Below are 27,025 nucleotides of genomic sequence, written 5' to 3' on the forward strand. Positions count from 1 at the left end.
ATATTAAGAAGAAGAGGGGGGCTACCTGGGGGGGCTCAGTCAATTAGGCATCTGCCTTAGGGCTCAGGTCATAATCTCAGGGTCTGGGATTGAGCCCCATATTGGACTCCCTGCTCAGCGGGGAGCTTCTCTCTGCCTGTTTCCTACTTGTGCCCTCTCGCTTTATTGATCTTGAAGAAAAAAAGAAGCAACTGTTGGGAACATAATGGATCTTACTGCGATCTTGATTTTAAATGAGCCAACTAGATATTTTAAGGAGTTAATCTTTGGTAAGTTTTTAAGAAATAGAAGTGAAATAACTATAGTGTGCTTTGAAATATTTGAAGTGGGGTTAGGGAAGGCACTGGTGGGGCTCTAAGTGCTATTTATTACCTATAAATTGATAACTTGTTGAAACTATGAGGATTCACTGTGCCTACTTTTAAGTTTTGAAATTTTTCATAACATAGAAAATAAACTACATTTTGGCTTGGGTTAGTATAATAGCTCTTTAACTGGTCGGCTTTGTTGTCATCTGTTTTCAGCAGTAACCAGAGTGCTTTTCTCAAACTCCACTCCCTCTTAACCTGATAGACTGGCTGATGACCTTGCTTTTCTCAGTACCACTGCCTTAAAACCTTTAGTTCTTTCCCTCTGGAGTGGCAACTTAACCTTGAGGTCTGTTAAACATTTTCGGTGAAGCCTGCCTTGATCTGCCTATCCATTGTGTTCACCCCTCACTGCTGTCCTACCATATACACCCTTAACCTCTGCTTCACTTGTTTTTGTCCATAGCATTTAGAATGTAATATCCTTCACTTTGTTGTGTATTGATTGTGTGCTTTTTTTCTTGTTAGAATGTAAACTGTGAGGATGGATCTTTTCTCACTAGGATATTCCAAGTACCTGGAACAGTAATGGTCTGGTATATAGCTATTTGCTGAGTGAATGGTACTTAGAGTGCCAGGGAGATTAAAGTATAAAAACTGTAATACCAGTGGGGCTGGAAAGTGTTTTGGAAGGCATTGAGGATTTCAAAACTGATTTTGAGGGTTGAGGAAGTTTCCAAATGTTAGTATTACAGAGGGTGTTAAAATTGAGAATGTCAGTGTGTGGGCCGTGGTAGCAGCTGTGGGAGTAAGTGTAATTTCTCACAGCAAAGTGGATTGACATGATGGCTAAGACTTCACGGGGTAACTATTGGAAACTGGTTGTAGCTAAGGGGTGCTTTTCACTTAAATTGGATGTGGTAAGGAAAAATCTAGTTTCCCCTGGGAAGAATTCCATGTCTTCTGTGTCTACAGTGGATAATAAGCACTTGTGTGTTATTTTCTCAACTCGGAGGTTTAGATACCCACATTTTATAGTGAGAAAACATACTCCAAAGAAAGTTATCCAGGATGCACAGTTTGGGAAGATGGACAGAAGCAGTATTGGGCAGAATCCAATTATACACCAGACCCATTCATATTTTATGATTCTTAAAATTGACCAGATTGTTAGTATAAATGATCAGCATAAACCAGTTTATTTGGAATAAATTACATTGAGAATTCAATAATTAGTCGAAATGTACTGACCACCTAATTTTACAGAGGATCTTTAAACACCATGGCTGTATTGTAATATTTTCCATATGTACCAGACTTGTTTGTGAAAGACAGGGTTGTTACATTGAATATACAAACTAATACCACACACAAAATAGAATACACGTTAATTAGATTTTAAGTGGACTCCCCACCCCACCCCCAGCAAGTCCCAGTCCTAAATTCTGAAAATACCCAGTCAAAAGCTTATCAGTTTAAAATGACAATTTTTAAATGAGTTTGGGATAAACCTGAATATTAAGTATAATCAATCATGACTTAGATTAAATATTTACCTAAGGATTCTCGTATGATGAGTTCCCAGGTGCTAACAACTGTAAGCATTGGTTTGCATTGGTTTGCGACTTGACGGGGAGTTTATGGCAAGGTAACATTTGAAAAAGGACACAAGTTTTAACTTCAGCTCTAAATGTCAAGACAGAGTATTGAAGGTTAATGGCAAACTGAATACAAGATACTTTTAAATCAGAGCACAAAGTATTGAGACACGAGAAAAGCAAAACCTTAATTCTAAATCTTTGTTATTCCTATGACTGAATATGCATCCCTTTTTCAAGATGTAGGCTATTAAAAAGAAGTTAAAAAGTTGGCAATAAGTTGTTCAACTAATAATTCCTATGAGAATATTCACTAAAACTTTGGAATCTGAATCCATGTGGCACAAAGGGAAAAGAACAACCAGCCAAGTGGTGTTTTAAATGACGGTCTTTCCACATAGTTAACATTAAAACAACCAGTTGTAATTGTGGATAGCTTTAGGCCAACTATGGGAGTTTTCAAAGAGGAAATAACAAAAATTACTTGAAAGCATAAAAAGCTTAAAAACCGCCAAAGCTGGGAGAGTGGATACAGTGGAGAAGGAGAATAGGAAACCACAATTACTGTTTGAATTTGACCAGCCAAAAAGCAAACCGATTTTCCATCATTTTTGCATTTACTTGACCAGTTGTGTTACCTCATTACAGTATCTTTGAAACTTCCTTCTATTCATTATCAATTTGAATCTCTCATTACCTATGAAATTTGGCTTCTGACATAGGTAGACCTGAATAGCAATCACAATTGCCTTAATTTAGGATGGTTTCCTACCAAGGTTTTTTGAACAAAAAAAACTTTCCTTTGACTCAGTAAATTCTTGAAGAGTGTGGACAGTGATGAGCTGTTATGCAAAATGGGTGGTTATTTAAATGCTGAGTAATCTAAAGAATGGGTATGAATGGGTTTACATTCAGGTATTCTTCCTCTAAAATTTAGAATACACTGAACGAATCTTAAGTATAAGAGTTCAAGAAAGTCAAGCTCCTAATTTAGATTTAAGAATTTACTTAATCCAGCTTCAAAAGATGCAGTGGAAACAATTTTAACTCCTTCAGACCATCAACATTCTGAATTGTATCCAGAGGCACAGTTGCAAGGTCCAGACTGAGCTGCGCTCTATACCTTTTTGAGAGGTGCCTATATTCACATGGTGTCAGAACAGTGGAGCTCCCCAGGAGAGCGCAAGTCTTCTGGAATAATATGATCTTTTGATAACTTTATAATAAAACAAACATTACATCATTTTAGACTATTTAGCTTTCCTAACTATGTAAGATCTTGTTTGTTGCCTCACAAAAATCCCAAGTGAGGAAGATTGCTGTCGTTTTGTCTAAAGAGGAATTTGCTTTACTGTGAGGTTGAGTGCTGTCTCCACAGGCAGTTGGGTCTAGCTCTTAATCTTAGTTCCGTGATCTTCCCATGAAATGAGTCATGGAAGTTCTGTGTTTTTAAATCAGATCTGATATGAGAGATATTCTGTGTTTTTAAATCCGATCTGATATGTGTTTTTAAATCAGATCTGATATCACGAAATACCATGTTTTGTAAGTGATGATTTTTACTTCTATTGAGAAAAACTAGGATCAGTGTGCTTAAGAGTCTGTGCTGGAGCTGATGAATGAGCACTACTTAGCCTATTACATATTTTCTAAAGGGGAAAAGCACCTTGTTAGGAGTGAGAGAATAATCACCGACTATCCACTGTTAAGAGTTATAAATTTCTGCTGTGGAGTCTAGCAAAAGTTGCACTTTTTTCTACGTAATTTGTTATAAGTATCTATTGGTATTTATAGAAGAGAGCTAGAGAAGAATGATGGATAACAGCTCATTACACTTAATGAAACGGTGTATCAGATAATCCTCACAGCTTACTGTCTGGGTAAAGCCTTGATCTTCAGATGCAAGAACTGAATTCAGGAATGTGAACACCTAATGGAAAATTCATTTGGACCACGCAGCAGGAACCTCGATTGTCATCACCTTGGTTACCACTAGTATTTTAGATTGTCTTCTATAAGTTACCAGTGTACGGAACTGGAGTGAATTTTCAGACTTTCTATCATGCCGACAGAAATAGGATCAGTTTCACTAAGAACTCCTCTGTGGCCTTACTTTAATGGTATATGTTGTAAGTTCTTTGCTTTCCAAATTTTTCTTCTCTTTCGCTTATGAAAAATGGTAATTGATAAAAGTAGAACCAGCGTGGAGAAGAAGCAACAACCAAAGAATATCAATGGTTTCTTTTGCACAAGAAATAAGCAGACCATGCACTCTGTGTTTCTTTGAGTCTGATTGCATCTAGGACTCATATTCTCAGAAGGGAAGCCACTGTTGCCGATCAGGTTGTTGTAAAGCTGAACTGAGGATTTAGCTTTGAAATCAGATGTGAAGAATCCAAATCTGGGTTTAGATTTTTCTTCAGTCAGTTTGAATGCATAATAGCCTTTAATTTTGACTTTATCAATTAGGTGTGCTGAAAAATATCAGAAATGAACATTAATCACAAATAAATATAAAGTATCTGAGTTAGAATTTAGTTTCCACTGAAATAAGCTAAACTCAAAATAGCAATTGTCATTAAAGGGTTCTGACATTCTTTTATGATTGAAAAATAGGTGAAAATATGTGTAATTAAGCTTTAAAAATTCAAAGTAAAACTGTGATTCAGAAGTAATACAAAAACACTAGGGGTGGGGGCAGGGCACAAAAGCAAATTTAAGAAGAACTGGAGCCATGAAAGTGTAAAAGGACTTAACTGCCATTGTATTCATTTGGTCACAAGCAGAAAAATCTTGTCTATTTGACCTGATTTCCAGACCTCAGATGTGCTCTTGGTGCTGCCCAGTAACCATACATGGTTTCCCCTAGTCACTTGACTGATACACACCTCTCCCTCAAACTGTCATCCTTGCTTTGAAGGGATGACCTTCCTACCTACTTCACTGAAAAACTGAAGTACTCAGAGGAGAATTCTTCAATTTTGCACCATCACCTCTGTCCACCTACTATCATACTTCTGTTACTATGGATGACCTGTCCATATTCCTAGAAGGCTGACTCTTCACTTGTACACTAAGTTTATTCTCTCTTGTTTACTCAAGGACATCTCCGTCTGTTTTCCCCTTCTCTCATGTATTACCCCTCACTGTTGGGTCATTTCCGTATGAACGTGCTACAACTTCTGGCTCTCCATTAGTTCTCTTAATAGCATGGCTTCTAGTCACTCGTAATGCTTTTCCATCTCTTTGACCTCTTTGAAGTGTTCCAGGGCTCAGGCTTCTCTGATTGCTCCCTGGTGCTATCTAGGCTTATTGTTTCTAAATACCATTCTTGCTTTTTTTTGTTGTTTGTTTTGTTTTTAAGATTTTATTTATTCATTAGGAGAGCACAAGCAGGGGAAGAAGCAGGCTCCCTGCAGAGCAAGGAGCCCCATTCGGGACTTGATTTCAGGACTCCAGGATCATGACCCGAGATGAAGGCAGATGCTTAACCCACTGAGCCACCCAGAAGTCCCACCATTCTTGCACTTAACTGCCGAGTCTGTATCTCCGCCCCAGACTTACCTGAATCTGAGACTCCAGTTAGCCTATTTGACATCTCTAACTGGATGTCTAATAGATATCTTAAACTGTGCAAAACCAAACAACTCCAAAAGTCTACCAGTCTCCTCCAACCAGTAAATGGCCACTCCCCCTTTAGTTGCTCAAACCAAAACAGATTCATTCTTCACTCTTCTCTCACACCCTCCATCTAATTCTGTTGACTTTACCTTCAAAATAAATCCAAAATCTAGCCACTTCTCACCATCTCCACTTAATAACCTAATCCAATCCGCCATTATTTCTTTTTTAGACTACTCCAACCCTCCCTGATTCTGTTCTTTGTCCTTTACAATGTATCCAAAAAGAGCTGCCAGAGTGATTGTTTAAAAGTATGGGTTAGATCATGTGCCCTTCTGTTTAAAACCTTCCATAGCCTGCCAATTCCAGAGTGTAAGAGCCACAGTTCTTCCGATGGCTTACTTAAACCCTGTCTGATCTGCCTCTTCTATTTCCTTGACCTCATCTCTGATTACTTTCTTCTGTTGCTCCTGCTTCCACCACTTTGACCTTCTTTCTGAACCTCACGCAGGCCAGGCATGCTCCCATATTAGGGTTTTTGCATTTGCTCTTCTCTCACCGGGAACGCTTCACAGAGAACTGCACAGGTTTGCCGTGTTGCTCCTCCAGGTCTTTGAAGACTTCCCCAGCCATGCCTTAGAATTGTAACTACTCCTACACCCCACTCCGGGTCACCCTCTTCCCTGCTGTTCTTTCTCCGTAGAACTTTTTGCCTCTGACATGCTATTTATCTTATCTGTTGACTCTCATCCCACAAAAACTGAGGCTTCATGAGGACAGTAATCTTTACTTTGTTCAATGGTGAGTTTCTGCCTGTATTAGGTGCTCAGTAAATATATTTCTGGGATCTTTCTGCTGCTTCAACAAGTCTATTGTAGACATTTAGAAATATTTTAAAAATGTTAGCCAGTACTGAGAAGAGTATATAAGATACTCTCAAACACTGATGCTTGCCTCCATTAAAATAGATAAAATTGAGGAATTTTTTTTTTAAGTATTAAAAAAATTACAGTTTGCAGGTGCCTGGGTGTGTCAATTGGTTAAATGTCTGCCTTTGACTCATGTCATGATCCTAGGGTCCTGGGATCGAGTCCTGTGTGTCAGGCTCCCTGCTCAGCAGAGCGTCTCCTTCCTCTGCACCCCTCCACCTCGTGCTCCCACACTCTCTTGCAAAAATAAATAAAATACTTAAAAAATAGAGCTTGTTTGGGGAGGGGGATGGAAACTGCTGTTTATAACATTTGACCCAGTAATTCCACAGTGGGCAGTCCTTAAGAAGATAATCAGAAATGAAGACAAAGATTTATATTCAAAGGTACTTGCTTTTTAGTTAAAAAAAAAAAAAAAAACAAACCCAGGTCAAACAGGAATGCTTAAATGCATAAAGATGTGTCCATATGATGGGATATTAAGCAACCATTAAAATAATATTAAGACGGGGCGCCTGGGATGCTCAGCCGGTGACGGTCTGCCTTCAGCTCAGGTCATGATCCCAGCAGCCTGGGATGGAGCCCCGCATCCCGCTACTTGCTCAGCGGAGAGTCAGCTTCTCCCTTTTTCCCTCTGCCTCTCTCCCTGCTCATGCTTGCTCTGTCAAATAAATAAAATCTTAAAAAAAAAAATTAAGGCAATTTTAGTGACATGGGACACATCGTGTGATACTTTATTTGGATACAAAACTTCCACTTGTACTAAAACTGTCTGGCACAGCATGCTGGGACTATATAATCCAGTAAAATACCAACAGAGTTTGTTTGCGGGAGTGAGATTTCAGGTGATTTGGTTTTGTGCTCTGTGTTTTGTTTTCATATTTCTCTAAACTTGCCGAATTTTCCCTCAGGAGCGGGCGCTGTCACTAGCGCGCCTCCTCCCCTGGTTCTCGGTTCGCCCGAGCCGGCGGTGCCCTTGCGTGCGGGGGCCGGCCCGCGCCTCACCTTTCAGCGCCTCCTGAACGTGCTTCTCCAGGTAGTACTTGCGCAGTTCGTCGCTGTCCGGAGACCGGTCGTCGATGCCGTTGGCCGTGATGTAGACATCCACGTCGCCGTAGTTCCTGCGGATCCAGCCGAGCACCTTGCGCTGCCCCCACGGCAGCACCGCCAGGCGGCTGGGGGAGCTCAGGCAGGTGACGTCCTGCAGGAACTGCACGTCCCTGTCCGCGTCGTAGCGGCTGCCCTTCTGGCGCGCGTGCATCACGAAGCGGGTGGTGAAGTGGTTGAGGGCGTAGAAGTCGGCGGCGCCCTTGACCAGCCGCCGCTCCTCCTCGGTGAACCGCGGCAGCGCGGAGCGCGAGAGCCCCTGCCTGTTCTTGAGCGCGATGTACTCGCGCATGGCCCGCGGGTAGTCGCCGGTCTTGAAGAGCGGCTCGGCGAACCAGGCGATTTCGAACTGGAGGAAGCGCTCGGCCGCCTGCCAGTGCGAGCGGGCGTAGGGGTTGGCGGGCTCGGCCCAGTCCGAGTGCAGGGACAGCGACACGGCCCCGCGCTGCGCCGGCCGGTAGCGCCCGTCGTAGAGGCGCCACACCAGGGCGTGGGCGATCAGCAGGTGGTGCGCCGCCCGGTAGGTGTCGTTACCGGTGTGGCTGTACACGTCGCTCAGCCGGTTGGGCTCGTTGATGGTGATCCAGAGCTTCACCAGGTCCCCCAGCTCCTGGAAGCACAGCCCGGCGTAGTCCCGGAAAGCCTGGGCGGTGGCCGGGTTCAGCCACCCCCCGCTGCGCAGCAGGGGCGTGGGGAGGCCCAGGTGCGCGTGCGTCGGGTAGTACAGGGTGACCATGGGGGAGATGTGGAGCTTCAGCCCCTCGCTGACCACACACCTGTAGTACCTCAGAGCTTGTCGGTTAACCACGGACAGGTTGCCCGTGGGAAGGATGGAGGGCCAGTCCAGAGCGAACCTGTAGTGAGTGACTTTCATTCTCGCCAGCATCTCCAGCTGTCTTTTGATGCTGACGAAGTCTGTGCATTGAGCTGGCCGTGTTTTCAGCCTCACCCCTTCCACTCGGTGCAAAAGTCTGTTGCCTGTCACGTTCCACACGTACAGGTGAGGGTCGCTGAACTGTGGGGAGGAAGCCACCACCTTGGGCTGTGAAAGACACGCAAGTTCAAGATCTTATTTATTATTGATTTGTCACAGAGAGAGACAGAGAGAGCACAAGCAGGGGGGAGGGGCAGAGGGAGAAGCATGCTTCCCACTGAGCAATGAGCCGGATGCAGGGCTCGATCCCAGGACCTCGGGATCATGACCTGAGCCCAAGGCAGATGGATAACTGCCTGAACCACCCACCCAGGCATCCAGAAAAACAAGCACATTCAAATGAAGCACACCCCACAGACAGGCCCTAAGGGGAAGATGGGCCCCATCTTATTGTGCCTCTTCCTGACAATAGAGAAAATAAATGATGCATGTAGCCTTCGAAACCACCGGCCCTTTCCTGCAGTTCCCATGGTGACATCATAGAAGAGTCCTGCTGGATGAACCTCCCTTCTAGCTCTTGAAATCTCCCAGGGAGACCAGAAAACCGGGAAGGAACCATACCAGGGCTTGGCCTTGAAGACAAGTTGTTTTTCAGAAACCCCTGAGAAATTGTTTCCTAGTTTGTTTGTCCTAAAAACTGAAGTCACCCAGCGGGGTCTCACATAATTCTGTTGAAATGCATCAGGAAATTGGGTTTGCACCCTCAGTTAGAAGGAATCGCGAAAGCTGGACCTTCCAAACCCTGCCATAACTTGACAGCAAAGTTAAAATTCTAGTTGTAGAGGATTTCATGGAGACCAGGACTTGGAGTTAGAGGTGGCTGGTTGACCCAGCCACAGTTCCTGAAAGAAGCCAGTGGGGTTGCAAACGACCCCTTGCACTTGCTGAGTCCAACTCTCTAACACCCTATATTTGAAAAGTCCAAGTGATGTCACATGTGTATCATGTTGTCCCCACCGACGTGCCTGTGAGAACACCGCATTTCTTCATCCAACAGAATACCGAATACCCTCTTAATGCAAGATGTTTGGATTACGACTGGAAAAAAACAGTAAAATTTCCCCAGAAACTCCCAAATCGACTCTTGGATCTGAGGATGATGTGTCATACCCCGCCCCCCACTGAGGAGCTAATCCTCTACTCCTGTCCTCATTCTACCCCTTTGAAACTGGGGCTTGGCAACTCTGTCTAGTGACAGAGTAATCTCACCCACCTCACAGGTGTGTTGTGACGAGTCAATGACTCTGGGAAAGCACTCTGTCAACTCTAAAGCAATCTACAAACATAAGGTAGCCATGACTTGGGTTTAGTTTTCCGTGGTTGCAATAATTGCCTGCGAGGCCTTTGAGGCTAAATTAAAACAGAAGAGAGCTTAAGAAAAAACACTTCCAAATTTGGAATTAATAAGAGAAAATACAAGTTCTGTACTTGTTCCCAAGTAACTTTTCTTCCTGTGGTTGAATTTAAGTGCACCTGGGAAAATATGATAATTAACCTTTGGTAAATATTTTCCCTCTAATTGTTTTCTCGTGTGTCATCCTTCATAGTCTAATTACAAAACCATATCACTGCCCACTTACCATCTGCCAACCAGTTATCTAGAACATTAAACTGAGAGAACATGGATCATGTGAGCATGAAGTTAAATCTGCATATAATTATTTGAGTAAAATCCTTCTAGCTTAGATTGGCAATCTCAGTGTTTTCGAAACTCAGCGGGTCTTAATATTGAAAGGATGTTTACAAAGAGCAATCTTGCTATGAGGTAAGGCAAGATCAAATGAAAATCTGTCTTTTAAAAACCTCCAACAAGTATTCAGTTTAGCAAGTGGGTATGATTATTCTGCTAAGAGATCTAGTTGGGGGTGGTGAACCACGATCTCAACCCTAGCTCCCAAGAGCTTAGTTCTAAAATTCTGTTCCCCACTGAGAGGATGCTGGAGTCCTTGGAGAAATGGTTTTTTCCAGTCTGGGACAGGAAAAGAATGAGGTGATGCTGGTGCATCTTGTGCCAGAAAAAGTAAGGATGTACTTAAAAACTGAAAAGGAAATGTCAGAAAGACACAGGGGCAGTTTGAAAGAGTTCCACTGGCCATCTTTGAGATAATCTGAGCATCAAAAGGACTAATGAAAACAATGACAGTAATGAATTATAATGCATTGAAATTAAGAGAATTACCTAATATATGTAAAAGAAATAATTAGAAATTCACCATTTTATACTCTGCAAATGAATAGTTCAGGTAAAGTTTATGAATCAATATTAAGACCATTAGTGACCTGTTGTTTGGAAGGAGGATATCTATATGGTCACAAAGTGTCACCAGGACATTACTTCTTAATTACAAATGGAAAAGGTACCTCTCAATGAAGAGATATTGCAAATGCTATCTTAGTCAAGAAATGTGGTAATTACTACTTCAACACATTAACATTTTCCATAATGAAACAATGACATCCTGTGATTCCTGATGTGATATATTGGGAAACAGACAACTTCATTTACATAATATTTTTCCAGAAATGTATCGAATCCAATAAAGAAACAAATCCAGAACATGAGACATTCTACAATCAATTGGTCTGGCCTCTTCAAAAATCCCAATAACATTCTTGGGGGAATTATTCTGAGTTAAAGGAGACTAAAGATGAATGACAATGAATGTGTCATCCTTGTTTGAATTCTTGATCTAAAATTTTAAAAAAATCTATAAAGGACATTTTGGGAACATTTAGGATAATTTGAATATGGAATGTATGTTAGATGATATCGAATCAATATTAAATATTATGGGTATGATAATATTATAATGACATAGGAGACTGTCCTTATTTTTAGGAGACACATTTGAGTAGAAATATTTTGGGTAATAATATAATATGTATATTATGTACATAATATATAATATAATAATAATGTCTGCAAGTTTTCACTGGCTTATAAAAGAGAGATAAAACAATGTAGCAAAATGTTAACAATTGGTCAATCTTGATGAAGGGAATATGGGTGTTTATTGTACTCGTTTGAAATTTCTCAAAACCAAATGTTAGAGGAGAAAAGAATACTGAGAGGCTGGGGAAAATAAGATGGGGATGTTTGTAGGTAGGCACACTACTATTTTTCAGGTGTTACTTTCATTTTGTCACTCTTTCTATAGAAGACATCAATTGTTTTGGCATCTATTCATACATCCTCTGGCTGATTTTTCAAAAAGCATTCTAATTTTCCCTGGCAAACAATTCATCCTCACTCTTCGTCCAAGTTCAAGGGAAGCTGATGCCTCACTGGGCTCCAGGCATAAGCATGAAACTCAGAACTGGTTGATCACAGAACTGCTTCCCCTGCCACAGGTGATTCACTCTTGCTCCTCAGAGGAGGGGTAGGGCCCCCCAATGGGGTAGACCTTCACAGCTAATCACTGGGGCACAAGTAGGTTTTGAGGTGAAGCAGAAATGTTCAGGTTGGGTCACATACAGGCAGGAACTCTTGTCTCTCCTGGGATATTTCTTCTCTGGGTGTGGAGTTATAAAAAATATAAACCCATTTGAAGTGGTAGGGAAAAGATGGCCTGCCTTTCCATGTGGTGGAGACAGGGACTGGGTAAGTAGTTGGCTCTACAGGGGACACAGAGTGAAGACGAGTCACTTCTGTATTTAGGTTACTCTATATCTTTTCCTGTGTTATTATCTATGAGTCTTTACTAACTCATGCCTAAGTATCAACTGGGATTGAGATTCATGACCTGAGAACTTCATTCACTCATGGTTTGAGCCCTTTTGTCTGAGCGCATCCCTTGTAGATCTTGCTGTCTTTCCACCTGCTTCTAGAATACAGGGGAAATATAAGGGGAAAAATAAGGGGAAAACATGATCAATAAAAATCCATAAAGCAGTTATCAGGGGCTGTGGGGGGGTGGGGCAAATGGGGAGATATTGGTCAAAGGGCACCAACTTCCGGTGACAAAATTAGGTTCTGAAGATCAGATGTACAGCGTGGTGATTATAGCTAATGATACCGTATGACATACTTTCAAGTTGCTGAGAGAATAGATCTTAAATGTTCTCACCACAGAAAGAAATGGGAATTTTGTTACAGTGGTCATCGTTTTTGGCAATACAGAAACGTATCAAGTCATCATGTTGTCCTCCTTAAACTTATACCATGTTGCATGTCCATTACCTCTCGATAAGGCTAGAGGAAAAAAAATGTGTAAAGTACATAATAGTATGTTAGCTAGTGATGAATAGGATATACAGGGGAAACAAGGAAGAAAGGGGAATGAGAGGATTGTGATTTTTTCTTCTTCTTCTTTTTTTTTTTTTTTTTTTGGAGTGGAGGGAAGCCTTATTGAGAAGGCTGCATTTAAGGAGTAATGTAACGAAGGTGATCAATGAGAATGGGAGACCTCACGAGGATACAGAGACTTCATAAGGCAAATTATTCAAACCTATCAAAGAACAGGAACCACTTAAATCAAGGGCCACCAATAATTGGCTTTTGGCAAAACATAATCAAGAAAAAAATTTTGTAATTTTGACGCTACTGACCAATGACTAAGTTCCCTCTAGACCATATACTTCTTGAGGGCAGCCTCTCATCACCATCGCCAAAGATAAATTCTGGCATATGAGAGGCTCTGGGAAAGCACTAAATCTCATCTTCCTTCCTCTTCCTCTCAACCCCTCCAGAACCTCCAAGTAATCATATTTGCTATTGTCTGACGGCTGTCATTGAGTCCACGAAATAAAATACTGTGACCTGGGGCGCTTTGGTGGCTCAGTGGGTTAAAGCCTCTGTCTTTGGCTCGGGTCATGATCTCAGGGTCCTGGGATCGAGCCCCGCATCGGGCTCTCTGCTCGGCAGGGAGCCTGCTTCCCCATCTCTCTGCCTGCCTCTCTGCCTGCTTGTGATCTCTGTCTGTCAAAAAAAGAAATAAAATCTTAAAAGAAAAAAATACCGTGACCTATTTGCACCTGTTTAGAGTTACTTCATAAGCCGTCACTCACCTTAAGGACAGATTCGGTGACTCCCCACGAGAAGTCGCAGGGAAACTGACCCTGCACATCTGGGGTGGACTCCTTGAAAGTAAAACCATTCTCCCGTATGATCTGTTTGTAGTAAAGTGCCGAAGACTTGGGCTTTCTTTCTTTTTGTTTACTATTCAGATCCACATAAAATAATCCTCGGCGAGTGGTGTAAGCATCCTGCCATTCAAAGCCATCCAGGAGGGACCAGGCAGTGTAGCCAAACACTTGTACTCCATCAAACCTTATAGCTGTACAGAGGAAGAAATGCAGAGACGTTCACTCTGATTTGTGTTTCTGACTTGCAGTCTACCGGGGGGGCGTGTTGCCAGGAGCCTATGGGGAAATGACTTTTATCCTCATTTGCAGGCTTGTGATATGCAATAGAAAATTCCCGTTGCTACTTGAAAAGCGGCAGCTACTTTCATCCAGAATGCTCCTCTCCCTTACCCACAACAAGGGAAAGACACAGTTCAAGGGTCAAGTTTAAAATACTTCTTTGGAGCCCCAGGTGGTTCAGTTGTTAGGCATCTGTGTTCAGCACAGGTCATGATACCAGGGTCCTGGAATCAAGTCCCTCGTCCGGCTCCCCGCTCAGCGGGAAGCCTGCTCCACCTTATCCCACTGCCCCTGCTTGGGTTCCCTCTCTTGCTATGTCTATCTCTGTCAAATAAATAAATAAAATCTTAAAAAAATTAAAAAATAAAATATTCCTGAGAATATTAGTGGGCAAATCTGTGCCAGAAGACACAGAAATCCCCAGAACCCTTTGGGACCAAGACAGATGTCTGTTCGTGACCAAGAGTGTCTCATTTCAAGCTTGGGTTAGGTCCCATTTCATCTTCCATGAAACTACCCTTTAAGGACTGAAAAATCAGCTTTGAGAATGAGCATAAGTGAACGTATGTATAAGAAGAAACAAGGACAGTGCTGTGGGAGAACGGGCCGGCAGAGAGAGGGGACAGGAGGCTGCTGTGCTCCTGGGAGGCTGCTCTTGGGCAAGTTTATTAACAGAAAAGGTTGGAAAAGATCTCTCAGGACCTTTCTAGCATTAAAAACTCTAATTCGGTAACTTTTTTTTTTTAAGTGATCTCTATATCCAATGGGCTTGAACCTACAATCTCAAGATCAATAGTTTTGTGCTCTACCGATGGAACCAGCCAGGCGCCCCTGATTCAATAACTTTGAGAAATTAGGTAAAAATGAAATATGGTAATCAACAGCAACAATAAAAGCAACAAATACCCAAATCAACCTCAAACTATTTTTCTTTTCTTAAAAGCTTTTCATTTCCATGCTGCTCCTTCCCACAGTTTGGGGCAACAAGATCTTGCTCTCCCCGAGGACCCTCCCTGAAGGTTCTCCAGCAGAACCTTTCCTCTAGGCTTCTGACGTCTAAATTTTAATTAATCAATTAATGAATTAACCAGTTTATGTATTTATTTATTTTTAGTTTATTTACTTTTGAGTAAATAAATACCCCCATCATGGGACTGGAACTCACCACCCCAAGATCGAGAGTTGCATCCTCAGGGGTGCCTGGGTGGCTCAGTCGGTTAAGCACCTGACTCTTGGTTTTGACTCAGGTCATGATCTCAGGGTTGTGAGATTGAGCCCCGTGACAGACTCTGTGGTTATTGCAGAGTCTGCTTGTTCCTCTCCTTCTGCTCTGACCCCAGTCACACGCACTCTCTCTCTCATAAATAAAATCTAAAAAAAAAGAGATAGCTGCATGCTCCACTGACTGAGCCAGCCAGCTGCCCCTAGGCACGTAACTTCTTTTTTTTTTCCCAAAGATTTTATTTATTTGTCAGAGAGAGAGAGAGAGCACAAGCTGGCAGAGTAGCTGGCAGAGGCAGAGAGAGAAGCAGGCTCCCTGCTGAGCAAGGAGCCGGATGTGGGACTTGAATCCAGGACGCTGGGACCATGACCCGAGCTGAAGGCAGCCACCCAACCAACTGAGCCACCCAGGCATCCTGGCATGTGACTTCTAAAGAGAGCTACAAACTTTTAGAAAGATCTGCTGAGAATTTCTTTATATTTGGTGAAATGGAGCCAAGTTCTGTAGGGGAAAGATCTACCACAATGTGGGCTTATCTTCTGCTCCATTATTTCAATCAGCCACCTGTAGCTGTCACTACTTGAGTAGTGGAAAAGGAAGGAGGGGCTTAGTAGGGATCAGAGAAATATCCAGGAGCAACAGAAATTACTCAGCTTTGCCATTCATGGCTCATTGTTTGTCTTCAGACCTTTTCACCATTTAGTCATGTAATAGAATAAAAAGAGCACAATTTCTTTCTTTTTTTTTAAGATTTATTTATTTATTTGAGATAGAGAGAGATCAACTGGGGGAAGGGGAAGAGGAGAAGGGAGAAGGAGAGAAGCAGACTCCCCACTGAGCGTGGAACCCGTCATGGGCTCGAACCCACGACCCTGAGATCACAACCTGAGCCAAAATCAAGAGTGGGATGCTCAACGATTGAGCCACACAGGTACCCTTAAAAACAGCACAATTTCAGGAAAAGCTTTCAACATCTTAGACCACGTTACTACTGTTAGAAAACTTTGGGGGAATATCTCTTGTAGCGTATATTCTTTTAAAAAGAATGAGATAGCATCAGGGTGCCTGGGTGGCTCAATCGGTTAAGAGTCTGACTCTTGGTTTTTGCTCAGGTCATGATCTCAGGGTTGTGAGATGGAGCTCCGCATGGGGCTCTGTGCTCAGGTCAAAATCTGCTTGAGAATCTCTCTCTTCCTCTCCCTCCACCCATCCCCCTGCTCTCTCTCTCAAATAAATAAATACATTTTTAAAATCTTTGAAAAAAAAGTGTGATACAGCCCCTTGTTGCCAATTAGTATTGGCAAGTATTATTATTACTAGTATTATTCTGTTCCCAAACTTTTATTAAAAAAGGACATGAGTGTAACACAAAAACTCCATTAACATAGGTCAATGGGAAAACCCAACAACCATAATCATGTCTGAAGATGACTTTAAGTGTCCTATGGTGTAAATATTCAAAGGTCTAAAAAATCAAGCTAATGTGCAACCAACCTTGAAGAACCTGGTTGAGGAAATTCTTCATCATGTAGATGGCTGTGGTGTCTTCTGTCTTCACATGACTGTCTGTGAACCAGCCGTTCTCAGCAATCAAGATCCGGGGGTTGTCATATTCCAGTTTAATCCAATTCAGCACTTCTCTTAAATTGAGTGACACATTTTGTCCCATTTTAGCCATGGTGTTCTGGGGCTTGAAATTGTTGGGTCCAAAGGAAAAGGCAAAGAAGTCAGCGGTGCCCATCACGTCCTTCTTCTCTGCTTCAGATAAAAGGGGTAGGATGGAGAATGACTTCTTTTTCATCATCTCTGGATAGTCTCCATCCCCATGGATAGGGTTGGCAAACCACCCGAGCACTGAAACCATGGACTGTTGACACTTGAGTATATCCACCATGTTTTCTGATCTGTTTGGCTCAATCCAGTGGGATCCCAACGTGATTGACACCAAACCCTTCTGATGTGGGCGGAAATTTGTGTTGTAGTTATGCCAAACTTTTGAATGAGCCTAATAAGAAGAAAATGTCATTAATCTTTTTTGTCCTTACTCATATGGACTGTAATTTGGCTGGTAGAAAGTCTTTTCATGGACAAATTAGTGACACACAGGGTGATGCAGGGGAGAGCTGTTAGGGAACCCTGATGGTCTCAAAGTCTGTTCTCTGTCTGCCTTTTCCTGTGCCTTCAACAGAAAGCTTCTCCTATATGATTGTCAAGGGGCAGGCAGAGAGTCCTGATCTTTCATTGTTCTATGGAATCTCCTTTCACTTTAACTTAGAAGTCCAAGATAATGCACTCTCAAAATCCTGTAAATGGATAATAGAGCCCATCTTCTAGACTTCTGAAGATTGAATGAATTAATATATGTAAAAGACTTTAGAACAGTATCTGGCATGGAATAACTCCTACATAAACCATTATTATTACTACTATGACTATTATTTTTATAACATTATTATTATTAAGACAATTTTATTTTTAAAACTCTTCTTTTATAACCCTGTTATTATTAATATAACAGTTATTATTACCGTTATTATAGAAGGGTGGCAGGGACTGCACAAAGCAGGAAAGAGTGTGGGTTTTGGGTTTGGGCTTGAAGTTCAGGAACTTACCGTGTGGCCTTGGACAATTCACTTCACCTTTCTGAAATCTCTTAGTATCTTCAGCTGTGAAATGAAGTTAATACTAATGCCCTTTGTAAAGTTGTTAGATACAATGCTAATGTATATATTAAATATGTAGCATACCATAAGGCATGTGGGAGATAGTGCTCAAAGATGCCTGTTATTACTATTGGTCCTCCCAGAATTTACATTTCCAGTTGAGCTTTCTGATAACAGAGCCTCAGGACAGGTTTCCAGTCTGTTTAATAGGTATGCACTGAGTGCTTACTTAATGCTTGGTTTGCCCTGCCGGGAGAGGCTGAAATAAACGGCAGGAGAATGTGCCTTCAGGAGCCAATCATCTTATTGAGAAAATAAGACTGAATGTGTGAAAATATAAATATCATAAAATATAAATATAAATATAAAGTGGCATAAAGTAGGTCATTAAGTGAAAAATTAATGAAAAGTTTGGTTGGGTGCCTGGGTGGCTCAGTGGGTTAAGCCTCTGCCTTCGGCTCAGGTCATGATCCTGGGGTTCCGGGATCGAGCCCTGCATGGGGCTCTCTGCTCAGCGGGGACCCTGCTTCCTCCTCTCTCTCTCTGCCTGCCTCTCTGCCTACTTGTGATCTCCGTCTGTCAAATAAATAAATAAAATCTTAAAAAAAAAAAAAGAAAAGTTTGGTGAAGAGCCACGAGCTGTATCAGGAAGACCAAATATCAAGGCCTACAATTAAGGACTCAAGGCTAGTTAATGCTCAAGGTCACCTTGTGACCTGGACAGGCTTAGAATTGTCCTTTATCTGTATGACAGCATCTCTTCCCCTCAGACTTGCTTGCCTCCTGATGTCTCCTCCCAGGTGTTGCAATTTCTCCTCTTTTTGGTGTTTCTAAAACAAGTGCACAAACCCTTACTATTTTTTTTTTAACTTTATTTATTTGACAGAGAGAGAGATCACAAGTAGACAAAGAGTCAGGCAGAGTGAAAGGGGAAGCAGGCTCCCTGCTGAGCAGAGAGCCCCGTGTGGGGCTCAATCCCTGGACTCTGAGATCATGACCTGAGCCAAACACAGAGGCTTAACCCACTGAGCCACCCAGGTGCCCACAAACTCTTGCTATTTTTAACCCACAGTATCTGCTTTCTTTTCTGTTCCGTAGCTTGTCGTTTGCTCATTAGAAATATTTTATATTGGGTTGAATGATCTGAAATGCCTTTATGTAGGCCAGAAACCATCAAATCTGAGCAATGGTTCAAACCTAATAGATCCTGGGGCATCTGGGTGGCTCAGTCGGTTGAGGGTCGGAAGCTTGATTTCAGCTCAGGTCATGATCTTGGGCTCCTGGGATGGAGCCCCACGACCGACCAGCTTCCAGTTCCGGGAGTCTGCTTGTCCCCCCTTCTCTCTGCTCCTCCCTTGCTCGTGTGCACGCGCGTGGACATGTGCTCTCTCTCTCTCAAATAAATAAAGGAATCTTTAAAACAACAACAACAACCTAATAGATCCTGTGGACACTGAAAATGTTCCATACTTTGGGTTAGGATGGGGAGAGATAGGTGTTAACATAGGAAGAAAGGATTCCCAGACTGATGGATGCCTCCTTGCTTTACGCAAAAATAGCTCATTTAAATCACCCCCTGAAAGATTTTCTGAAGGAGCAGATGCTTTGAATTATTACCTATGTTCCACCTGTCCTTGCTCAATTTTCACTGAAGATCTCAGAATCATTTAGCACCCAAACATTCCCGAGGATACTTAAGAATGGTCTCCTTCTGGGGAAGTTTCAGGCCACCACCTGACTCCCAGCTTCTGGAAGGAATCACAGGGGAGCCTGGGACTGCCTTCACCTGAAGTGGTCTTAGTTGCTCTTTGTGGGCTTTTCTGGGGCTGGAATTCCAATAGAAAGACTTGAAAACTGCTTTTTTTTTTTTTTCTGATTTGATACAAAAGCAATCATTAGAACCCAAAGGTGGCATTCTTAGCTCTGTTCTTTTTTTTTTTTTAAGATTTTATTTATTTATTTGACAGATCACAAGTAGGTAGGGAAGCAGGCAGAGAGAGAGAGGAGGAAGTAGGCTCCCTGCTGAGCAGAGAGCCCAATGTGGCTCCATCCCAGGACCCTGGGATCGTGACCTGAGCCGAAGGCAGAGGCTCTAACCCACTGAGCCACCCAGGCACCCCTCTTAGCTCTGTTCTGATCTGTCCCTTAATCCCCAGCTAACCTCAGTAATTTCATACGTCTCTTCGGGGCTGTTGGGCTCTCTGATGTGAAAACTGTAAAGCACTGAACAAGCCCGATTCCAAGTCACAAACTAGCTGCCTCACACATACGATGTCATCAGACACTAAAGGAAAGAGATGGCATCGGGAAGCGCTTATTACATCAGTCATCCTAGGAACAAAAAATGGAGAAGGGAATTTCAAGACAGATGTTCTAGTGCCTAGTTCAGTGACAATATGAAAGTGATGTAACCTATGATAAAATCTTGGTTGCATCAGCATTTTGAGAAATGAGGACCACTTAGAAGACAACAGACAACGTACATTTGCAATCACTTCCAAGAGACTTTTCCGGAGACGCGCATATATAGTTACATGCACACGTGTGTGGTCATGCCCCAAGGTGACCTTCGTATTCACAGTGTGTCTTTCACCTTTGCTGCTATTTGCAGAGGCTATCGAGGTATCTAGGGTTATCTTTGCTCTGGACTGAAGACCACTCTCCACTCTTCTGTGGGGACTGTGGGGGAGGGGCTTCGTGTGGCCCTTAGGGTTATAGCTTGATCTTGTTTGCCAAGTAAAAAGGTAAAAAGTATTGCTCCGAGTTAGTGAGTTAGACATAGATCTTGATGGAACAGAGATAACTAGGTGTGTCCTTCAGTCTGACACTCATAAAGGAGGTCTACTGGGAAAACTAAAATGGGGTGCCAGAATCCAGTCTGGGCCCTGCAACCTTGCACAATAGTCCTTGTGCGATTTTCAAGGTTACCCTCTATCTTGTACAAGGCCATCTACCTTTGGAGTGATTGATTTAAGGGAGCTTCAACCTTTGTTCTTTAGGTTCAGTAGCTTAAAGGGGAAGTCAGCCGCTTTTTCTTTCTGAACCAGCTATCAGGGCCTGATGTCACTGAGAGACAGCCAGGGGCTGAATATCTCGTTCTGGTCATCCTGTCCTCTAATGTAGCAGCTTTCTTGGATGCCTCTGGAAGACCAGACTCCGATAAGTTCTCTGAATGATAGGAAGCAAATAAGATAGCGGGCACAACTTTAGAAACAAGATGTAAGTGGGGGTAGAGTTCAAGAGGACATGGCGGGACGCTTGTGGAGGGCACTGGTTGAAGACAGAATAACAAACCTAGCACATCACACGTGTCCATATTTAAGGACCCCCTGCATCCTTTGTCAAAAGCTAAATTTCCAAATCTGTGCATGATTTTAGTTACATTGTGGTGGAAATATCTTCATGGGAACTCTGAACATGATTATTGTTAAAATTATTTCATAAAGAATCAAATAAAAACTGTTAAAGAAAATTCATTTTATAATTCCACAACTAGGGCACCTGGGTGGCTCAGTGGGTTAAGCCTCTGCCTTTGGCTCTGGTCATAATCTCAGGTTCCTGGGATCGAGCCCCACATCGGGCTCTCTGCTCAGCAGGGAGCCTGCTTCCTCCTCTCTCTGCTTGCCTCTCTGCCTACTTGTGATCTCTGTCTGTCAAATAAATAAATAAAATCTTAAAAAAAAAACCCCATGGTTTTAACATTGTTACAAAATTCTAATTTCAATGATATTATTACTAAATTCAACTAATGCTTGAGTCAGAGTCTAAACTGGCAATGCAGAGGGGAAAAGAGGTCTAGAATAAAGCTCATCATTAATTAAGTGAAGCCTCTGTGGGTTTCCCAGATATTGGAAGGGAGTTTAGAAGAAATCAATAGCAGCAAATTGATGCTTAACTAAAGTTCAATTTCCTTGCCCAAGGAGAACACTGATGAGCCAATTCTCCAGAGGTCGGAATGGTATTTTCAGCTTCCTGTTATTATTACATTAACAATTGGGATCCTGTTGGTAATTTTTTCATGCAAAGGGACCATATCTCAGAGTATAATCGAAGCTAAAATGTCCAGGATAAGTGACTTGCAGCTTTTCCTGAGGATTTAGGAAGGAAGGGTTAAAGACAGTCAATGCAGAAGCCACTGTGGAAGTTACAAATAACACCATTATTCCAATAATGAAAATAAGACCTACTAGTTTTAGGCCTGGCAACAAAGGCAGATTTCCCGTGAACCCCTCACTTGCGTGGGTCCCTATAAAATGTTCTAGGTGGGTTGGAAGCCAGGTTGTATTTAGAAGCATTTTTTTAAAGATTTTATTTATTTATTTGACAGACAGAGATCACAAGTAGGCAGGCAGGCAGAGAGGAGGAAGTAGGCTCCCTGCTGAGCAGAGAGCCCGATGTAGGGCTCGATCCCAGGACCCCGGGATCATGACCCGAGCCGAAGGCAGAGGCTTTAACCTACTGAGCCACCCAGGCGTCCCTGTGTCCATACTTTTGGGGGTATTTTCTCATAGAGGGTCCCTCAGGTTGTATGTCTCAGGCTCACGCATTGTAGAACTGTGCCTGGCCTATGAGCTTCTCGAGGGCAGACTATCTGTCTTGTTCACAATTGTACAGAGAGAAGCCTAGAGAAAAGCCTGGCATAGAATCCTTGCTGAGTGAATGCCCAGTAGGAATCAGCTAGTTAGCTGGTCACCTGACAGACGATATTGGTCGCATAGCCCCCGCGAAACAGATGTCATTTTTTCCATTTTAGAAAAGAAACTGAAATTCACAGAGGCTGAACATGGGGAAAGCTGGGATTTGAACCCAGGAATCTCTGATCACCTTACCAAACCATCCTGCTTTCTGTATGTCCCATCAGCTCTTTTTTTTTTTTAAATTTACTTATTGAGAGAGAGAGAGAGAGCACGTGAGCAACGGGAAGGAGCAGAGGGATAGGGAGAAGCAGACGCCCCACTGAGCAGAAAGCCTGATGCAGGACTCAATCCTGGGACCCTGAGATCATGAACTGAGCCGAAGGCGGACGCTTAACTGACTGAGCCACCCCGGTGCCCCATCCCATCACTTCTAAATTTTGAAGCAGTTGGGGACCATTGGACACGAACCACAACATACTGTTTTAAAGTTATATGTTAAATTAATTTCTGCTGTACTTGATTAGAATTGATTAAAAGAGCTGAAGAGTGATAGAATGAGGGTATTGTAGCCTACTCTCATATGCTGAGAAGATATCTATTATGTCTGAAATTCAGGATCACCTACAAAGGTCAAGGAGGACTTGCCAGGAAATTTGGGGTTTTGAGAAAGCCATGTGGTTGTCCAAGTGCCCAGCATGGCATGGAACATTCGTGTGTAATTCCCTGGGCTTCTTTCTGAGAACCAGCAAAGTTGGCATTAGATATTGTCCTCACTGGTGTCAGAGGCTAAATGAGCCCTTAGGGACCACGTCCACACTTGACCATCTTGACTGAGGATCCAGATCTTTACATTGTTGTTAATGTTAAAAACAAGAGGGGAAGAGAGCATTCCCCACAGCACAATTTCCAAGAAAATCACAATTAAATAGTCCTTAAAGATGAGTGACTTTCATGATCAAATAGAATGGAACAGTGATTAAATTACAGAACCATAGAAAATGAATCATATAAATAGTCATAAGAACTAATACGGATCTCATGCCCAATGTGCTGGGCACTGTTCTAAAGTGCTTCCCACATACTATCTCATTTAATCCTCGTTCAAGAGAATTATGGTAGGTACACTAAGCATTCTACTTTAGAGGAGAGGAGACCAAGGGGGAAGAAGGTTAAATAAATAACCTGTCCAGTTTCACAAACCAAGTCAACATGCTGTATTGCTCCAAGTTCTTTTTTTTTTTTTAACTTTTTTAAGATTTTATTTATTTATTTGATAGAGAAAGAAAGACAGCAAGAGGGAACACAAGCAGGGGGAGTAGGACTGGGAAAAGTAGGCTCCCCACTGAGCAGGGAGCCTGATGGGGGACTCAATCCCAGGACCCTGGGATCATGACCTGAGCCGAAGGCAGACACTTAATGACTGAGCCACCCAGGCACCCTATTGCTCCAAGTTCTGTGCTCTTGCCTGCTACGTTGGGTTAGAAGATGGACCTGAGACTTGGCCCTGGACCTGGACCTTGAACTTGACCCAACCTTCAAAAATCTCCTCTTTGTGGATGAGATGCCCAAGCCCAAGACATAAGTGACTTGCCCAAGGTCTCAGGGGCAAAGCTAGAATTAGAATAAAGTCTTTTGGCTTCCTCATTTGCTGTCATTTCTAGGACATTACGCACCTTAATCTGTACGCCTTCGAAGCATACTTTTATGCCATAGACACAGAGGCCCCGAAACAAGGGCCAGCAAGCCCTGAAAGCCATGTGATAGTTTTCGGGTCCCAGCGACACTCTCAGGGAAGAGCTGAGCTTCGAGTCCTGGCATTGATGACACCGTCATGCACCCTTACCAGCTGGGACACCACAGCAGTACCCAGACAAACCAAGAATTCACCAGTGTTACCTTCTGCTTAATTTTTTCCCTCCCATATAGAAATTACACACACAACAAAAGCAAGTTGCAAAGTATCATTTGACCTCTTTCCTTCAATCCACAGCTATTATGATGTCCTTCTCTTCACTCTGATTCATTCACACTGACTAATTGTTTAAATTCAAGTCTATAAATACTTATTTAACACATACAAAGCACTTTGGTAGGCATTCAGGAAAAAAAAACAAACAACGTTAACAAGATAGCTCCTAGCTTCAGATGAACTATAACCTCTAATAGGAAAGAGAAGGGCAGATAGGGATAAAAGCAGGATATTTTTCGATTTCAATTAATCAGAGACAATAATCAAAACTTAATGTAAGAATATGATGCAAATTTTGTAAGAGAAGTAACTGTATGTATGTGTTCATATGCACATAGAAAAGTATTTGGACATTGGTGTGGGGCTGTGAAGCAAGGAAAAAGGAGACTGTTCATTTTTGACTTTATGTCTCTCTGTATTGCTTGAGTGTTTTGCAGTAAAAATGCATTCTTTTTATAATTTATTTATTTAAGATTGTATTTATTTATTTATTTAATATTTTATTTATTTATTTATTTATTTATTTATTTGTCAGAGAGAGAGAGTGCACAAACAGGGGGAGCGGCAGGCAGAGGGAGAAGCAGGCTCCCCACTGAGCAAGGAAGCCTGATGACCCTGAGACCATGACCTGAGCCCAAGGCAGACACTTTACCCACTGAGCTGCCCAGGTGTCCCTATTTTTGTAGTTTAAAAAAGTCAAATGTTTTCTGTCCGCTAATTTAATTGTTGTACGCTGTTACTCTTTAATTTCTCTAAAGTTCCAAAAATCTCAAAGGAAAAAACAGAAACTTAAGTAAAAAATTGTTATTCTAGGGGTACCTGGCTGGCTCATTCGGCTCAGGTCACAATCTTGGGGTCCTGGGATGAAGCCCTGTATCACACTCTTTGCTCACTGTGGAGTCTGCTTGTCCTTCTTCCTCTTCTCCTCTGCCCCTACTTGTGCTCTCTCTCTCAAATAAATTTAAAAAATTTTTTTCTTAATTACTTAAAAATATTTTAGGCTTTTAATAGATGCCCTTAATTCTGGAAATTGCAGTGGTTTTGTGTGTGTGTGTGTGTGTGTGTGTGTGTGTGTGTTTTTAAAGATTTTATTTATTTATTTGACAGACAGATCACAAGTAGGCAGAGAGGTAGGCAGAGAGATCAGGGGAAGCAGGCTCCCTGCTGAGCAGAGATCCTGGTGTGGGGCTTGATCCCAGGACCCTGAGATCACGACCTGAGCTGAAGGCAGAGACTTAAGCCACTGAGCCACCCAGGTGCCCCTGGAAATTGCAGTGTTTATCCAATTGCTGAATTATCTGTTACCAATGTCACTCTACAATGAATTAATAGTCTTATTTATTCATCAGCTGGTTTGAGAAATATTTATACAAAGAAGAACTAAACTAACAACTAAGGAGAGCATGGTGGAAAACTTGATGAAAATACTTTAAAGGGTGCCTGGGTGGCTCAGTGGGTTAAGCCTCTGCCTTCAGCTCAGGTCATGATATCAGGGTCCTGGGATCGAGCCCTGCATCGGGCTCTCAGCTCAGTGGGGAGCCTGCTTCCCCCTCTCTCTCTGCCTGCCTCTCTGCCTCCTTGTGATCTCTCTCTCTGTGTCAAATAAATAAATGAAATCTTTAAAAAATGTTGTTATTCTTGATTCCATTGTCTATTAAAGAATGCCTTTTTGGGGTGCCTGGGTGGTTCAGTCAGTTAAGTGTCTGCCTTCTTCTCAGGTCATGATAGCAGGGTCCTGGGATCCAGCCCCGCATCAGGCTTCTGCTGAGCAGGTCTGCCTGCTGCTCCCCCAGCTCGTAATCTCTCTGTGTCAAATAAATACATAAAATCTTAGAAAAAAAAAGGGGGGGAATGCCTTTTTACTCCATAGTAGTATGTTGATATTCAAAGGGAAAAGCAGGAAACATACAATAAATATACAGATAACATAAAAGAAGAATGATAGCAGTAAACCCCAGCCCTCTTTTTAAAGATTTAGTCACATAATCTCTGGTCAAGATATGACACTATGAAGAACCCATCAGTACACTGCCCCCAGCACTAAAGATCGGGGTTTCCCCAGCCGGGAGACATCCCCCAAATATTTTCTGGAAGATCGCCCAGGAACCATTTGAATGACGGCAGTGATTCACTCTTTCCTGGTGAAGAAGTTAGAAGGTCCGGATCTTTTCTCCGCTTTCCTACCACTTTTCAGCAACAGAATCCTTCTTTCATGTTTAATGGCTTAATGATTCCCTCTTCTTCGAACATAGACTAAATGATTGTTGAGTTTTCTCAGTAAGATTTTTCATATGCAATTAATTTTTTATATACAAGTAAATGGCTTATTGTACTCTACCAGCAAATGTAAAGTTTCCTCAGTTCATTTCTTGCATCACCTCTAGCACGGCTTTCAGTGTTTATAGTATTTTCTGATCTCTAGCTGGGCCAAATTTTCCGTGTATGAGAGTGTCCATATCAAATCAAGCTGTTTAAATATGATCATAATGTTATTCTTTGAACATTTATAATTACATTTATTTAAACTCTTGTTAATCATTCACTGAAGTATAACTTTTTCTACTTAACGATTAGAAAAAGTAAATATTGCTCTCGTGAAGATTTTAGAAAATAAACTGTCTTCTATAAGTAGGTTTTTTTAAAAATAGAACTCATATCTAACCATGGTATTTT

The 27,025-nt window shown here is 42.2% G+C and overlaps 1 protein-coding gene across 1 annotated transcript in view; it reads right to left on the bottom strand.

Annotated features, from left to right (window-relative positions):
- Window positions 1-3,760: 3,760 nt before the first annotated feature.
- The window catches only part of KLB (klotho beta), a 32,017-nt gene continuing 8,752 nt past the window's right edge, over window positions 3,761-27,025 (bottom strand). Inside the window, exons 2-5 of the mRNA XM_032853180.1 lie at window positions 16,578-17,088; window positions 13,505-13,773; window positions 7,462-8,605; window positions 3,761-4,380 (exon numbers count right to left, since the gene is read on the bottom strand). Of these exons, the coding sequence (XP_032709071.1) occupies window positions 4,016-4,380; window positions 7,462-8,605; window positions 13,505-13,773; window positions 16,578-17,088 (2,289 nt within the window). The 3' untranslated portion in view covers window positions 3,761-4,015. The remainder of the gene's footprint in view (window positions 4,381-7,461; window positions 8,606-13,504; window positions 13,774-16,577; window positions 17,089-27,025) is intronic.

Source organism: Lontra canadensis, unplaced genomic scaffold (assembly GCF_010015895.1).
Source record: "Lontra canadensis isolate GAN:19392208 unplaced genomic scaffold, GSC_riverotter_1.0 scaffold1, whole genome shotgun sequence".
NCBI classification, from domain to species: Eukaryota; Metazoa; Chordata; class Mammalia; order Carnivora; family Mustelidae; genus Lontra; species Lontra canadensis.